Source organism: Zea mays, chromosome 10 (assembly GCF_902167145.1).
Source record: "Zea mays cultivar B73 chromosome 10, Zm-B73-REFERENCE-NAM-5.0, whole genome shotgun sequence".
NCBI lineage: Eukaryota > Viridiplantae > Streptophyta > Magnoliopsida > Poales > Poaceae > Zea > Zea mays.
Window position 1 is genome coordinate 115,125,272 of NC_050105.1, and position 15,650 is coordinate 115,140,921.

Genomic DNA, 15,650 nt, shown 5'->3' on the forward strand with positions numbered 1-15,650 from the left:
ATGAGATATCTTGAGGGTGTCCCAGATTTGCTTAGCATTATCCAAGTCACTCACTTTATTGTACTCATCCCTACAAAGTGACGCTAGCAAGACAGTAGTAGCTTGGACATTTTTATGAATTTGTTCATTAATAAGCACAGGATTATCCGTACTGTCAAAATGCATCCCATTTCCCACAATTTCCCAAATGCTAGGATGGAGAGAAAATAGATGACTACGCATTTTATGGCTTCAAAATGAGTAATCCTTTCCATCAAAGTGTGGGGGTTTTCCAAGAGGAATAGAAAGTAAATGGGCATTCGAATTATACGGAATACAGGAATAATCAAAGGAATAGTTTTGATTAACCGTCTTTTTCTTGGATGAGGAGTCGTCGTCCCTTGGTGAAGAGGAAGATGCATCCCTGTCGTAGTAGATGATCTTCTTGATGCGCCTCTTCTTCTTCCCGTCCCTCTTCTTGTGACTCGAGCCTGAGTCAGTGGGCTTGTCGTCTCTTGGCTCGTTGAAGATGGACTCATTTTCCTTTTCGTTGACCACCATCCCCTTTCCCTTAGGATCCATCTCTTCGGGCGGTTAGTCCCTTAGATGAAGAGTACGACTCTGATACCAATTGAGAGAACCTAGAGGGGGGTGAATAGGTGATCCTGAATAATCAAACACTAAATAGCCACAAACTCGATTATAAAGATGTTACTGTGAGTTAATCAAGTTTATAAAGCGAGCTCTTGCGAACACAAGCAATCATAGAGAGGAGCAACACAAGAGACACGCGCGTTGTGGTGTCCCAATGGACGAGGGTTGCACTCAACCCCTTTCAAGTGATCCGATGATCAACTTAAATACCACGGTCTTTCCTTTGAGATCTTTTCCCGTTTGCGAGGAATCTCCACAAGTTGGAGCCTCTCGCCGTTACAAAGGTTTGATCACAACAAGCACAAGAGTAAGGGAGGGAAAACAACGCACACAAGATTCAATACGCAGCACACACACGCACACAAGCCAAGACTTGAGCTCAAAGCACAGCACATGGAGTTCACAACTCGAACGGAGCTCAAATCACTAACACAACGAAATAAATGCGTGGAGGCGGAGTCTAGATGTCTTAGTATGCTTAGAGAATGCTTGGTGTCCTGCTCCATGTGCCAAGGGGTCCCTTTTATAGCCCCAAGGCAGCTAGGAGCCGTTGGACATCAATTTGGTAGGCAATTCTTGCCTTCTGTCGAGTGGTGCACCGGATAGTCTGGTGCACCACAGGACAGCCACTGCAGCAGTCCGGTGCTCGATTTCCTTCCATACGAGGCGCAGTCGACCGTTGGTCCTCAGGACCGGTTGGCGCATCGGACAGTCCAGTGTGCCCAATCGACCGTTAGCGCGGACCACGTGTCGCGCGTTGATCGCGCGGACGACTGTTGGCTGTTGGCGCCGTTGACTCATCGGACAGTTCGGTGAATTATAGCCACATCGCCTTTCTCTTTTCCCGAGAGGAGCCAATTCACGTTTGACCAGCCTGGGGCACCGGACACTGTCCGGTGCACCATCGGACAGTCCGGTGTGCCAGGCCCGAGCTGGTGTTGGCTGTACTTTGCCAACTCTTCTCCAATTCGAATCTTCTTTTCTTGGCACTGTTTCTAGCACTTAGATAACCATGTTAGTATTCAAAAATAGTTCACTAAGTCTAGAAACATACCTTGTTCTTGATTTCACACTTTTCACTCATTTGGCACATAAGAACTCACTCAATATGTGTTGGACATCTAATCACCAAAATACTTATAGAAATGGCTCAAGGGCACATTTCCCTTTGAAGAGTATCTAGCGGGTACGTACTCGTTACCTTCCCTACCATAACTCTCACGCCATGGCCTACGGTGTTCGTCCAATAGCCTCGTCCCTTTTGATTAAGGTCTTGTTTAGAAGCAACCCAACTTTTAAGGAACCAGTTTTTATTTTTTTAGCTAGGAGATGCTAACTTCTTGGTTTTTAAGAAAATGTGCATCCAATTTCTATAACTAAGGTATAAACTGGTATGTTTGGAACCACCTTAGTTTCTATAAACCAGTTTCTTAAAAACTAGGTGGCTCCAAACAGGTCCTAAGTTTGAAAAAATAACCACGAGAAAATAAGCTAGAGAACTGCTTCCTTGAAAAAACAAAGGGTATCGTATGTTTATATTAAGCCCCGTTTCAATCTCACGGGATAAATTTTAGCTTCTTGCTAAACTTTAGCCATATGAATTGAAGTGCTAAAGTTTAGCTTCTTGGGGTGTTTGGACTACTCTAATAAAATTTAGCACATTGTAATAAAAAGACACTCATGCCCCTAACGCGGAGAGAGAGAACGAGGTTGGAGGGTATAGATGGAAAATAAGGTTCCCTGGCCCACGTTTAGCTTCTTTTAGCACCCCTTGAGCAGCTTATGAGATAATATGTGCTAAATTTTATCACACCACCATTAGCTCTCCTGTTTAGATCACCAAATGACTAAAAGTAGCTAAAAAAGCTGCTAAAGTTTATCTCATGAGATTAAAACGGGCCCTTAGTTTAGAAACGCTCGAAAAACTCGTCATGTTTCTAGCGCAGTTAATTGTTACCCTTTTTCATGTACTTCACTACAGCTCTAGTCTAAATAACACCACGCCAAATGCCAAAAATCCCCATCGAAAAAACGCCACTCATCGTACCGATAGCAAACATTTGAAATTTCATCATTTTCCCACTTACTTATTTTCTTTGATTTATGGGATAGAATAGGTTAATGTATCAACTCATTCCTCACAAACTAACAATTAGTATTAGCGTGAGAAATAAAGGTTATTCCATCAAATTTGAAGAATAGAATCATTGATGCATCATCTCGTTTAGAATGATTTCGAACAAAATCCAATAGTGACGCGTGTTCGTTTGGTTTTAATCCGTACCGTATTCTATTGTTTCTACAATGTTTTTATCTTTATGCTTAGAATGATTTCGAACAAAATCCGATATGTGACGCCTGTTCGCTTGGTTTTAATCCGTTCTGTATTCTATTGTTTCTACAATATCTTTATCTTTATGCATTGGAGTGCAGCAGTACAAACAATCGGCTTTAATCCAAAACTAACAGCTACTCCAAACACCACCTATCGTAGATCATTAAAATCAGTCACTCAGCCACTCAGGGTTTCCACCACTTGGCAGGCTGTACCACAACTGCTGTACTGTACAACCAGTGCAGACATGAAATACGACAAACAGATTCAGGCAGACAAGCCATGCACCATAAAACGTGTCAGCAAAAGGCAATGGACATTTGGGCCAGAAGGCAATGATGGATTCTTCCAAAAACGAAGGGAACAATGAACTGATGAATAGAGCTAACATGTAGCAGTATAAATAAAGAATATACACAGTGAACAAATAAGACAGGGCATTACAGTCAACCTGTATTAAGAATATCTATTCACATTGCTCAGGTTCAGCATTGTAACTCTACACCTACTGCTGTATGCCTGGATCATGCTGTAGCTGTACGGTGCATCATTTGGCGGACGGTGGTAGAAAGGGTCAAACAATATGAATCCACCAGTATGAAGCAAACTCCCCGCATGGATATTAAAACAACAACCAGTGCTTCTTCCTAGGCTTGTATTTGCTTGGGAGATCTGCACATCAATAGTTGCTTCCTTTTCTTAAAAGATGGGTAATACATAGCAAGACTTCACATTAATGTGTTTCAGACTTGCCATAACCAAGTAATATTAAGTATATGTGTTTCTGACCTCGAGCATCGTACAGTGAGTTATAGTGAACTTCGGACCAGAAACTCAGCCAAATCTCTGAAAATGCATAGGATTTTAGGGTCAGTAGCTACATAACTTTTATGTCCACCTATGTTTTGCAAAGTGTGCCTGTGCAGTGATCATAAAGGTGTATGCATAAACTGACAATAATGCTGAAATAGCATATTGCAAAAGTAAAATAATGCATAAAGCAAGTGATCCAGGTGAGGACAGAGGACAGATAAGTCAGTGTGCAGAGTTTTCTATGTAGCTGATCCGCTAGTACTCACTAATAAGTAAACGGAAAGGAATCTTACCTCTCTGTGGAGCTTGATATTGCGGAACAATTTCAACAAAACATGTATCTCTGAATGATGTTAGGAGACATATCTTTGCAGCAAACTGCCAAAAGTACATGAAAACATTAGACGTCTCCTTTCTCCTGTCTCCAGGCAACCCATGTTCAACAATAAATGTGAACACGGACTGCTGTTATAGATTAGAAAACTATGTGTTTGACTCGGAAGTATGGCGATTTTAGTGAACCATAATGCAAATACAAATTAATATATGATGAATTTAAATGCACTGCTAAATGTATTTCAGTAAGATACGGAAATAATAGCAACCATTTGCATAGTAGCGCAATGGCTAAATGTATCGCAGTGATGCCCTAAGTTGCATGAAAATTTAGTAGAGCAAATGATGTTAGAAACATAGCGCAAAAAAGAGGGGTAACCTTGTCAGCAGCTGCTTGTAGCGTGACATGGTCACCCCATTCACCAGACCTGGAGAAGATGGATTTCAATGGCACAACATTCAGAAAAACACAAATTCAGGGCCGTATCTTATTGAAGCGGCGAAGTTAATATTAGCAATATACATACTTCTTCATTTTCTTGCAATATTTTTTATATTTCATTGGAACATAACCTTCATATAAGGTGTTACATTTCTTGAGCTGAAAAAGGAGAAAAACAGCACATATAAGCATGTAGGCCTGTCAAGAAAGAAACTTATAAGACCAATGGTTAAAAAATACGTTTCTGAATACTTCATCTGTTCTTTTTTAGATAGAATATGTTTAAGTTTGTTGTTTTTTTTGTACTGTTATTATCCCTGTTAAAAAGCTGGTTGAATTAACACACTTAATGCCACTTCCATTTATTCATGCATCCTTACAGGATGAGTAATACAACTTTCTCTTCATACTAAAAATAATAATGGTGTTAAGCACATGTAAGCATGCAGGTTTGTTTCACTGAAAAGGATGTATCAGATCAATAATGACCCAAAAATGTTTCTTAATGTTTCAAACCAGGAAATAAACATACTAATATAGTTAAGACAGATAAAAAATAACTAAGGTAAATGAACTTTGTAACATAAATTTCAAAAATTGGTACTTCTGATATGGCCAGGTGATTGACAAACCTGCTTTACAATCTCCTTTCGAACATGCTTGTGATAATCAGGTGATCTATATAGTTGGTCTGAGAGTGCACGAAACTACATGAACAAAATACAAGCACATGAGCATATGATTGAGTTTAACAAGATTATCTTATTTTATCGAATAGATATAATGGGCCTGAGAAGTTGCTTAGGAAAATAAGGCTTTGTTATTGCAGTTGCTGTATCATAGAAATACTGAAATAGAATAGGCATAAGTTGGTGTACCTGACAATTTCCATCACCAGATACTCTCACCTCAAACAAGCCGTATGCATTTAGCCTACAAAGAACTCTTAATAGTGAACACATGTTGATGTTTCATCGGTAACCAAAACATGTGCATGGTACGAGATACGGAACTTCCATATCCACAATAAGAATAAAGTAAGGATCTTGCTAGATATTGTTTCAAAATGCAGAATATATAGGAAATGAAAGGGGGGGGGTAGCATATCTAAGTTGAATCTCCTTTAGCGTGCATGTCAATTCATAGTTTCTTTATTGTCTTCCCAAGGTCCCAGTTACAATCCCAATCAAAACTTAATACAATGGCTTGTGCTTTAATGCTTTAACTCAACAGCTACAGATTCGTATGAGCGAGACAAATTCTACATTCTCAAGGACATAGATCTCCTGATGTTTACAATATTATTAGGAGGATGGAGTTAACCAATGTAAAGAACTAAAGCTGCAGAAAAGTTAATGATTGCAAAATAAGACAAAATTAATGAAACACCTTCGTGAAAAATGAGGAGCCTACTTTCGAACAAAATGATGTGAATGCTCAAGAAGATAAAGGAAACTAAAGTTCATGAAAAGTTACCTATCAAGGAGGCGATAATGGTCCATAGTGGCATCACTATATGTTGGGAAGTATGTGTTAATACGGGGAACATGCTACACATATACAGATAAAAATGAATATCAGATAAGAAGCCAGTGATATTAACTTCCATTAATCAGTTTATCTGTACCAGAAAGGAAGACAGTGTGTGCCCAAAACACATAGCCTTCTGTGCGGGGAAGAAAAGGAAAAGCCAGAGGAAAATACAAGTAACTAAAATTCATGAGACATCTTACAGGAATTGATGTTAAATTAGTAAGACGCTTGGCCATAGCACCATCTAACTTGGCATATTCTTCGGAGAGAACCATTGCAATCATCCTATCATCATGAGTTTCACTCCTTTGGCTGCTCATTGAGGTTGAGCTAGATGAGGCACCTTCCCTTGGAAACATATGTGTCATCTCCAACCTAGTGGTTGTCAGGATAAAGAATTTTATAATAATTTTGATACGCTAAATATATTAAAAAAACATATCTAAAAGGAAATAAACACTGGAAATGCAATTTATATGTTGTACAACTACTGGCATGAAGGAAGGAAACAGAAACTACAGCGTAGGTTGAAAATTATATAACTTTAATGGAGACACACACACAAAGGAAAAGACAAAGAAAAGCATATGCAGAGAAAATGGGAGAGGCCTAGCTGAACAAATTTTACTGTAAAATGTTTATTATTATGTACATGATGAAATTGTGTCTTTGCTTGTTGGTAGAGGAGCAACGATTTGCATAACTTGTTTACATTGACACTTATCTACAGTACTATCATGTTAGTGATGTCTGTGTTGACATCTCAAATATCTTTTTCCTCAAACACAGTTTGCGTCCATCGCCAAGTCTTTCAGCATGCATTTAACATATGGTATAATCAATTATCCACGTGGACTTACAGTGATGTTCCATGTATGTAATACTTAATTCTACATGCATGGGATGACAATGACCTCTCAAATGTATAACTATATATGTACAGTAGAGGCACTGATTTGTGCTTAGAGCACAAGGAGTCATGAGAATACAGCATAAAACTTGATGGCTACCTCTCATGGATAATGAAATTTGGCTTAAAATGGATGAGGGTCTCTGCTAGCTAGGTTATGGAAAGAGCATAAAGCATAGTGCCGTTCTGGAGGCAAAATTGCATTCTGAGGCTACAAATTGGAGCAGCAATTTGTTTCTCCTTGACAAACCAACCAAGATAAGGTTATTAGGAGTAGAAGACGTTAGGGACTTATAGTGAATCGTATGTCCATCATCTGCACACTTTTTTTTCACGGAATCTCGAACACCTGTACTCTGGGGCAAGGTCCCAATGGATTTCGCTTTCCAGTATCATCATGACTCTCGCTGAACAAAAAGTTATATACTTCGTCGCTGTCTCGCTGATTATCCTAGGTATCCACCAAACAGCAAACGAATTCAGAACGCCTAATTAGCTCAATACTCTAGGCTGGCATTCCTGGTTCCTGAATTGGACCATTTTGCAAGCAGGTAGCAAACGATAACTTGCCACTGCACAATGTATCAAAACAAAGCCAACTCGCAGAACTCTAATTGGAATCAATTTCGACTGAAATTCAACACCGTCGCACATAGAAACGCCCAAATTCTCTACAAATGGAGCCCATTAACGATTGCAAATTAAAAAAAAACAAGGAGGAGAATCATATTACCACTGGCAGCAGCGGAGGAAGGGGAACGCCGGCGAGCTGGGCAGGAAACAGGGGACCGCTAGCCACGGATTGGGAGGACGCGCAAAGCAAAACCTTCTGCTTTGCGGGGATGGCCAGCGAAACGGGGACGGGACGCTTTCACGCGCCGCGGCTTGATTGCTTCCGCACGATCGGTTGGGTTGCGGCTATTTTCTTGCGCTGGGCAGGCTGCCGCGGTTTCTTCCGCGTACGGCCTTGCCTACTGCCCAACTACCAGCAGCAGAGCGCCGTGACTCGTTCCCCACGCGGCGCCTCCCGGATCCGGGGGCGACCTGGTTTGACCATTGACAGTTGGGACATGCCCTGAAACAATCCAGAGCGGCGGGTACCTTGAATTGACCATGTCTATTTTTTAGGGAAAACCCCAAATTAATACCTACAATTCTCGCTTACGTTCGTATGGTTCGATTTACTTTCTCGGTTCTAAAATACCGGTCTTTTTAGCTCTTGATTTTTATATCTATATTTAGATAGACGATGATAAATTTAGATATATATAAAACACATACATCAAATATTGTTTGAATCCATAATCCCTAAAATAATTTTTAATTTAAGACAAAGAAAGTATTAGTTTAGTCGGTCCAACGTACCTCTTAATAAAATTGTATTCTCATTTCTCTATATAGTATAAGTTGAATTTTAATTTCAAAACTTATGAGATCAAGTGGACACCATATATTGTTTAGAAGAATAATATATGAATTTTATATGTTTATGTTTAATACAATTTTATATTTTTATTGTTAAGTTATTATTATGCCGCTGATAGTGGGCACCATATATTGTTTTAAAAATATTATTATGAATTTATATGTTTGTGCTTAATACACTTTGTCTTTCTAATGTTAATTTATTATTATATGTCCTAGCTTATCAAAATAATGATATAAATTTGTGACATATATTTTACACATAAATTATGGTGCCAGCTATCCTCACATAAAATTTGAAATTAAAACCACCTTAATACAGAGAAACAAAAAAGATAAATCTTACTAAAGGGTAAATTAGACCGACTGAAATACTTTAGGAGAGTAAACCGAACCAAATGATAGTTTTAACTTTTTAGGGTTATCTAGATAAAGGTCATTGTCGGAGAGATCTCCGGCCGGGCGGCGGAATGCACCCGCCATAAATCCTAAGATGAGGAAGCGGCTAAGCGTTTTGCCTGATAGTTGGAAAATGGGGAGAACACAAGAACATACAAGGATTTAGAGTGGTTCGGGCCGCCGGAGCGTAACACCCTACTCCACTGTGTGATGTATTGAGCTCGAGAGCTTGTATGAACTTATGAGCCTGAGCTAGGTCTAAGTGTGCTTGAGTCAGCCTCGTTGCGTGCCTCCCCTTTTATAGCTAAAGGGGGGCACGTACAAGGGTGCTGAGCCCCGACATGCGGGTCTAGGGGCAAAACGGAGGGAATAATATAGAAGTATCTAATGCCAGTTGAAAGGGAATTAGGCTTACACCTATTTCCTAATTGATTTTGGTGGTTGAATTGCCCAACACAAATAATTGGACTAACTAGTTTGCTCTAGTATATAAGTTTTACAGGTGCCAAAGGTTCACCATAAGCCAATAAAAAGACCAAGAAAGGGTTCAAACAATGCGAGCTAAAGACATCCCGAAAGGCACCCTGGTCTGGCGCACCGGACTGTCCGGTGTGCCACCGGACAGTGTCTGGTACACCACCGGATAGTGTCCGGTGCATCAGGGCACTCGAGGCTAAACTCTTCACCTTCGGGAAATTCAGAGGGCGCTCCGCTATAATTCACCGGACTGTCCGGTGAGTCACCGGACTGTCCGGTGAGTCACCGGACAGTGTCCGGTGCACACCGGACTGTCCGGTGCACACCGGACTGTCCGGTGTGCCAGTGGAGCAACGGCTTCTTCCGCGCCAACAGTCATCTGCAGAGGCATTTAATGCGCGCCAGAGCGCGCAGAAGTCAGGCACGCGCGAGAAGGGGCACCGGACAGTCTACCGGACCTGTCCGGTGCACCACCGGACAGCCCAGAGGCCCCACAAGTTAGAGCTCCAACGGTCGAACCCCAACGGTCTGCTGACGTGGCTGGCGCACCGGACAGTGTCCGGTGGCGCACCAGACTGTCCGGTACGCCATGCGACAGCACACTTCCAACGGGCATTTTGGTGGTTGGGGCTATAAATACCCCAACCACCCCACATTCAATGGCATCCAAGTTTTTCACTCTTCTACACCTTACAAGAGCTAGCATTCAATACAAGACACACCAAAGAGATCAAATCCTCTCCCAACTCCACACAAAGCTTTAGTGATTAGAGAGAGTGATTTGTTGTGTTCATTTGAGCTCTTGCGCTTGGATCGCTTCTTTTCTTTCTCCATTCTTGTGATCAAACTCAATTGTAACCAAGGCAAGAGACACCAATTGTGTGGTGGTCCTTGCGGGAACTTCGGGTTCCGTTTGATTGAGAAGAGAAGCTCACTCGGTCTAAGTGACCGTTTGAGAGAGGGAAAGGGTTGAAAGAGACCCGGTCTTTGTGACCACCTCAACGGGGAGTAGGTTTGCAAGAACCGAACCTCAGTAAAACAAATCATCATGTCTCGCTCTTTATTCGCTCACGATTTGTTTTGCGCCCTCTCTCTCGGACTCGTTTTATATTTTCTAACGCTAACCCGGCTTGTAGGTGTGCTTAAGTTTGTAAATTTTAGATTTGCCCTATTCACCCCCCTAGGCGACTTCACCAGTGTCGCCCAGAAGATCTCCGAGCGCCATAATGTCCATAGTGCATACGGTATTGGTATCCTGCGCTGTTTCCTCGGTAACGTGCGAGTGATGATGAGCATAGTGTATGCCACAGCACGGGCGTACTGTCTGCCAACGGAATGGACAGGCACGCCGCCTGCAGGATGGCCTGGTCGCCGCCCGTCAGCGGAGTGGACAGGTTACATTAAATGTCGAGGCGGCACATCACCTGCCAGTGGAATAGACAGGCGGTGCGCCTTATCCGCAATAAATGCAGCGCCGCGTGGCCCAGAGGCCTTACGTCAGGCTCCGCCCGCTGGCTTACGTCATGGGCAGTAGGCCACGTGGCAGCATCGGGTCTCCGCCTGTGCGGGGAGCAGAAGTGTACATGGTATGGTCCAGACACGTGTCGGCTCCGGACCCCCGCCTGGCCTTGATTAAGGCCTGGGTATTCTTTGTCCCAGAATCCTGGGACCCTGCTGAGGGTGGTCTGGACCCTACACAGAGAGGTCCGGGACCCGTCCCGGGGGTCCGGTCTGTACCTGCAGAGGTCCTGGACCGTGCCCGGAGGTCCGGTCCGGATATGCAGGGGTCCGGCACTTTCTCATGGGGTCCATACCCACCGTTGATACCTTGGAGAATATTGTCTTCGCTGGCCACGTGGCGACCCCGGAGCCGTCCACGTGGTGGGGTCGGGTACTGTTTACCGCGTGACTAGAGATAGTCGCGCGGGCACCGTGCCTTCTTACTATAGTAAGGGGTACCCCTGTTTCAGGGTACCGACAGTGGCCCTCGGGCCCACCTCAGTGGAGGATACGAGCCTGCAGGTGGGGCCAAAACTTGTATCTTGCGTCGACGTGGTATGACTAGTGACGTACGCGCTGTTAGTTCGCCCTCGGTCATGCCAACTGCCACATCTGTCCTCGCGGCTGACTGACCCACGCCCCCACGTCTAGCGGTTCCATCGGGTCATGCGTGGGGTGCCTCGTTACTGCTGCCTCGGTTAAAAAAATATCTTCTTGTAGTAGCCCCGAAGCGGCGTGCGATCGTGCGGCGGATCGTTCCCCGCGCGGCGGTCCGTCTTCTCCGCACTCGGAGACCAGTACTCCAGGTGTATGACATGCGGACCCGGGCCCGCGTGTCGGGGACTGGGTTGCAGCAGGCGCTAGGCGCGCGTCAGACGGGATTTCCAGGGGCACGAGCGGGAGAGCCTTCCCTGAAAAGGGATTCATCCCGCGGCCAGCAGTCACGCTTTCGCATTCTCTCCAACCGTTGCGCCCTTTCGTCTCCGAGCCCTCTGCGCTTCTCTGTACTCGCGCTCTTTTGCTTTCCGCCGCCATAGTCGCCATGGCCTCGCTGGTTCGTCCCGAGCATTTCCAAACCGAGGAGGCGATCGACATGGTGCGCCGCCTGCTCGGATGGAGCGCGCTGGCGTTCACCGGGAGGATCCGGGCCGGCACCACCCCCTTGGTGACCTTGCCGCCGAGGAGTTCGTGCTCTTCGTCTCCTACCTCTCCTGCGGGTTGGCGCTGCCGATCTCGCCGTTCTTCCTGCTGCTGCTGGAGGAGTTCGGACTCCAGCTCCAGCACCTCACGCCCCACTCTATCCTCCAGGTGGCCATCTTCGTCCACCTCTGCGAGATGTTCGTGGGGGTGGCAGCCTGCACTTCCCTCTTTCGTCAATTCTTCGTGCTGGTGAGATCTGGGAAGGGCAAGGACCACCTCGGTGCCTACTATTTCCAGACGAGGTCAGATCCAACCGTGGCCTACATCGCCACCCTTGGCGGCGCAAGGTGGGAGAACTGGCGCAATGACTGGGTGATCGCCAGTGCAGAGGCCAACGACCGCCTTGCCCTGCCGAACGACAGACCAAGACTCGACCGGAAGCAATGGAGGGCCAAACCGTCCCTTACGCCGGAGTTCGAGCCCGTACTGGACAGGATCAAGGAACTGGCGGCCGGTGGTTTGACCTTGATGCACATAGTCAGTGATTTCCTGAAGCGTCGGATCATGCCGTTGCAGGGAAGGCCACGTTTGTGTTGCTGGTACATCGGCCCAAATGACATTGGCAGGATTCAGCGCAGGCCGGAGACCGACCTGTCCTGGGAGTTGCTGGAGATTTCAGTGAAGGGGATCACTGGTGAGGCCTTTATTCCCAAATCCTTGATACCTCCCCAGGGCATTCCGCCGTTCTGCGATGATCCAGGGTTGCGGTCGGTGGTGTTGTCCTGGCTATCGACCCTCGATGAGAGCGACGTGGCGGTCCGCCAAACCGGTGGCCGGGACCCCCACCGGGGGATCCATATTCCCAGTGTACCGGCCGAAGGTTCCCAGCCCGCCGATGCGGGCTCTAGAGCTCCCCCCGCGGCCCCCAACTCCTCGGACAAGGGCAAAGGGGCTGCGGGCAGCTCTTCCTCTCCGGGCACCACCGGGAGGTTGGAGGGAGAGAGGCGACACCGACTGCGCCGCGCCGACGGGTCTTTCGTCTCGGACCCACCCCTTGATTCGGATCCCCTCCAGAAGCGTCAGAGGATGGCTGGCGGGACCGTGGAGGCCGGCTCCCAGGCCCAGGGCACACCGAGGCACGCCAGTCCTCCTCCACCACCATCATCAGACCCGCCGCCACCGCCACCACCATCAGGTTCGCCGCCGCCACCCCAGGGGAAGCGAATGTCCCGCTTCCAGGGTTGCTGGAAGGTCCAGGGCCCCAAGTAAGTGTGCCCCTTTTTTATTTTTTCACTGGTTTAGTTATCATATCGACGGGTATTAACCAATCCTTTGCTTATCAGAGCCTCCTCCCCCTCTGCTCCCACCGGTGAATCCGGCTCCTAGCAGCAGGCGTCCACTGGGAGTGGTTCCGGCGACCTGCCTCCGCCTGCCACTACCGAGGCGGTGCCGTCGAGCCCCCAGGTTCCGTCTGCCACTGCCGAGGCAGCACCGTCAGGCCCCCAGGTTCCAGCTGGGGGTCCGGAGGCAGTAGCGCCGTTGACGGCTACTGCAGACCCAACGGCGGCGATGTCGTCGAATACACCATCGGCAACGGCGGGAGACGCGGGGGGCGCGTCCTGCTCCATCCCGCCGCCCACTCCGGAGGAGCCGGAGGTTATTCTTGGGCGGTGGCTCTGGTTCGGCGTCGAGCCAGAAGCGGCGCCGACTCCCCTCCCTCGGGTGCTGTCCCGCACTCATCAGGCTCTCTGAGAGACCGAGGCAGTGATCCTGCGGGAGTGGGAGGCGCTCGCGACCGAGCACCAGCACCTTGGTGATTGGCGCGCCCAGCTGGAGGAGCGCACCAAGGCCGCGTCCCACCAATTCGCCTCGGAGCAGTCTGAGCTTGAGCAGGAGCGCGAGGACTACAAGGAGGACCTCTAGAAGGTGTTTGCCCGGGAGCGGGAGGTGACCCAGATGGAGAAGAGGCTGGCCAAGAAGGAGGAGCACCTATACCAGAGGGAGGAGGTCATTACGGCGCTCCAGGAAAAGCTGAAGGCCTATAATGTGATCCTGGAGAAACAGCGGGACGAGCAGACCATGGCTGTGGCGAGTCTGCAAAAGTGAAAGGGAATTAGGCTTACACCTAGTTCCTATATAATTTTGGTGATTGAATTGTCCAACACAAATCTTTGGACTAACTAGTTTGCCCAAGTGTATAGAATATGCAGGTGTAAAAGGTTCACACTCAGCCAATAAAAAGACCAAGTTTTGGATTCAACAAAGGAGCAAAGGGGCAACCGAAGGCACCCCTGGTCTGGCGCACCGGACTGTCCGGTGCGCCACCGGACATGTCCGGTGCACCAGGGGGACTCAGACTCAAACTCGTCACCTTCGGGAATTCCCAGAGGCGACTCGGCTATAATTCACCGGACTGTCCGGTGTACACCGGACAGTGTCCGGTGCGCCAAGGGAGGTCGGCCTCAGGAACTCGCCAGCTTCGGGAAACTCCAACGGCTAGTCCACTATAATTCACCGGACTGTCCGGTGTGCACCGGACTGTCCGGTGCGACTCCGGTGCAACGGCTATCTCCGCGCCAACGGCTCTCTGCCGCGCAATAAATGCGCGCTCTGCGCGCGCAGATGGCAGGCGTGCCCATACTGGCACACCGGACAAGGAACAGTACCTGTCCGGTGTGCACCGGACACCCAGGCGGACCCACAAGTCAGAAGCTCCAACGGTCAGAATCCAACGGCAGTGATGACGTGGCAGGGGGCACCGGACTGTCCGGTGTGCACCGGACTGTTCGGTGCGCCATCGAGCAGACAGCCTCCCAACGGCCACTTTTGGTGGTTGGGGCTATAAATACCCCAACCACCCCACCATTCATTGCATCCAAGTTTTCCACTTCTCAACCACTTACAAGAGCTAGGCATTCAATTCTAGACACACCCAAAGAGATCAAATCCTCTCCAATTCCATTCAAACCCTAAGTGACTAGTGAGAGTGATTTGTCGTGTTCATTTGAGCTCTTGCGCTTGGATCGCTTTCTTTCTTTCTCACTTGCTCTTGTGATCAACACTCAATTGTAATCAAGGCAAGAGGCACCAATTGTGTGGTGGCCCTTGCGGGGAAGTTTTGTTCCCGGCTTTGATTTGAGAAGAGAAAGCTCACTCGATCCGCGGGATCGTTTGAGAGAGGGGAGGGTTGAAAGAGACCCGGCCTTTGTGGCCTCCTCAACGGGGAGTAGGTTTGAAAGAACCGAACCTCGGTAAAACAAATCCTTGTGTCTCACTTTATCATTCGCTTGCGATTTGTTTTGCGCCCTCTCTCGCGGACTCTTTTATATTTCTAACGCTAACCCGGCTTGTAGTTGTGTTTATATTTGTAAATTTCAGTTTCGCCCTATTCACCCCCCCTCTAGGCGACTATCAATTGGTATCAGAGCCCGGTGCTTCATTAGAGCCTAACCGCTCGAAGTGATGTCGGGAGATCACGCCAAGAAGGAGATGGAGACCGGCGAAAAGCCCACTACAAGCCACGGGAGCACTTCATCGGAAGAGTCCCGCACCAAGAGGAAGGAGAAGAAGAAGGACTCCTCCAAACGGAAGGAGAAAAAGTCTTCCTCTTCTCACCACAAAGAGAAGAAGGAAAAATCTTCTTCCCACAAGCCGCATCGGAAAGGCGACAAGCACAAAAGGATGAGGAAAGTGGTCTACTACGAGAC

At 47.1% G+C, this 15,650-nt stretch overlaps 1 protein-coding gene across 1 annotated transcript; it reads right to left on the minus strand.

The window, feature by feature from the left end:
- Nucleotides 1-3,336: 3,336 nt before the first annotated feature.
- On the minus strand, nucleotides 3,337-7,994 carry LOC100192862 (Cysteine proteinases superfamily protein). The gene is made up of 10 exons (NM_001138051.1): nucleotides 7,736-7,994; nucleotides 6,293-6,467; nucleotides 6,036-6,109; nucleotides 5,438-5,492; nucleotides 5,192-5,266; nucleotides 4,645-4,718; nucleotides 4,497-4,545; nucleotides 4,075-4,159; nucleotides 3,758-3,814; nucleotides 3,337-3,640 (listed from the first exon to the last, which is right to left on the minus strand). The coding sequence occupies exons 2-10, from the start codon at nucleotides 6,458-6,460 to the stop codon at nucleotides 3,591-3,593; spliced, it is 687 nt and encodes a 228-aa protein (NP_001131523.1). The 5' UTR covers nucleotides 6,461-6,467; nucleotides 7,736-7,994; the 3' UTR covers nucleotides 3,337-3,590.
- Nucleotides 7,995-15,650: the final 7,656 nt, after the last annotated feature.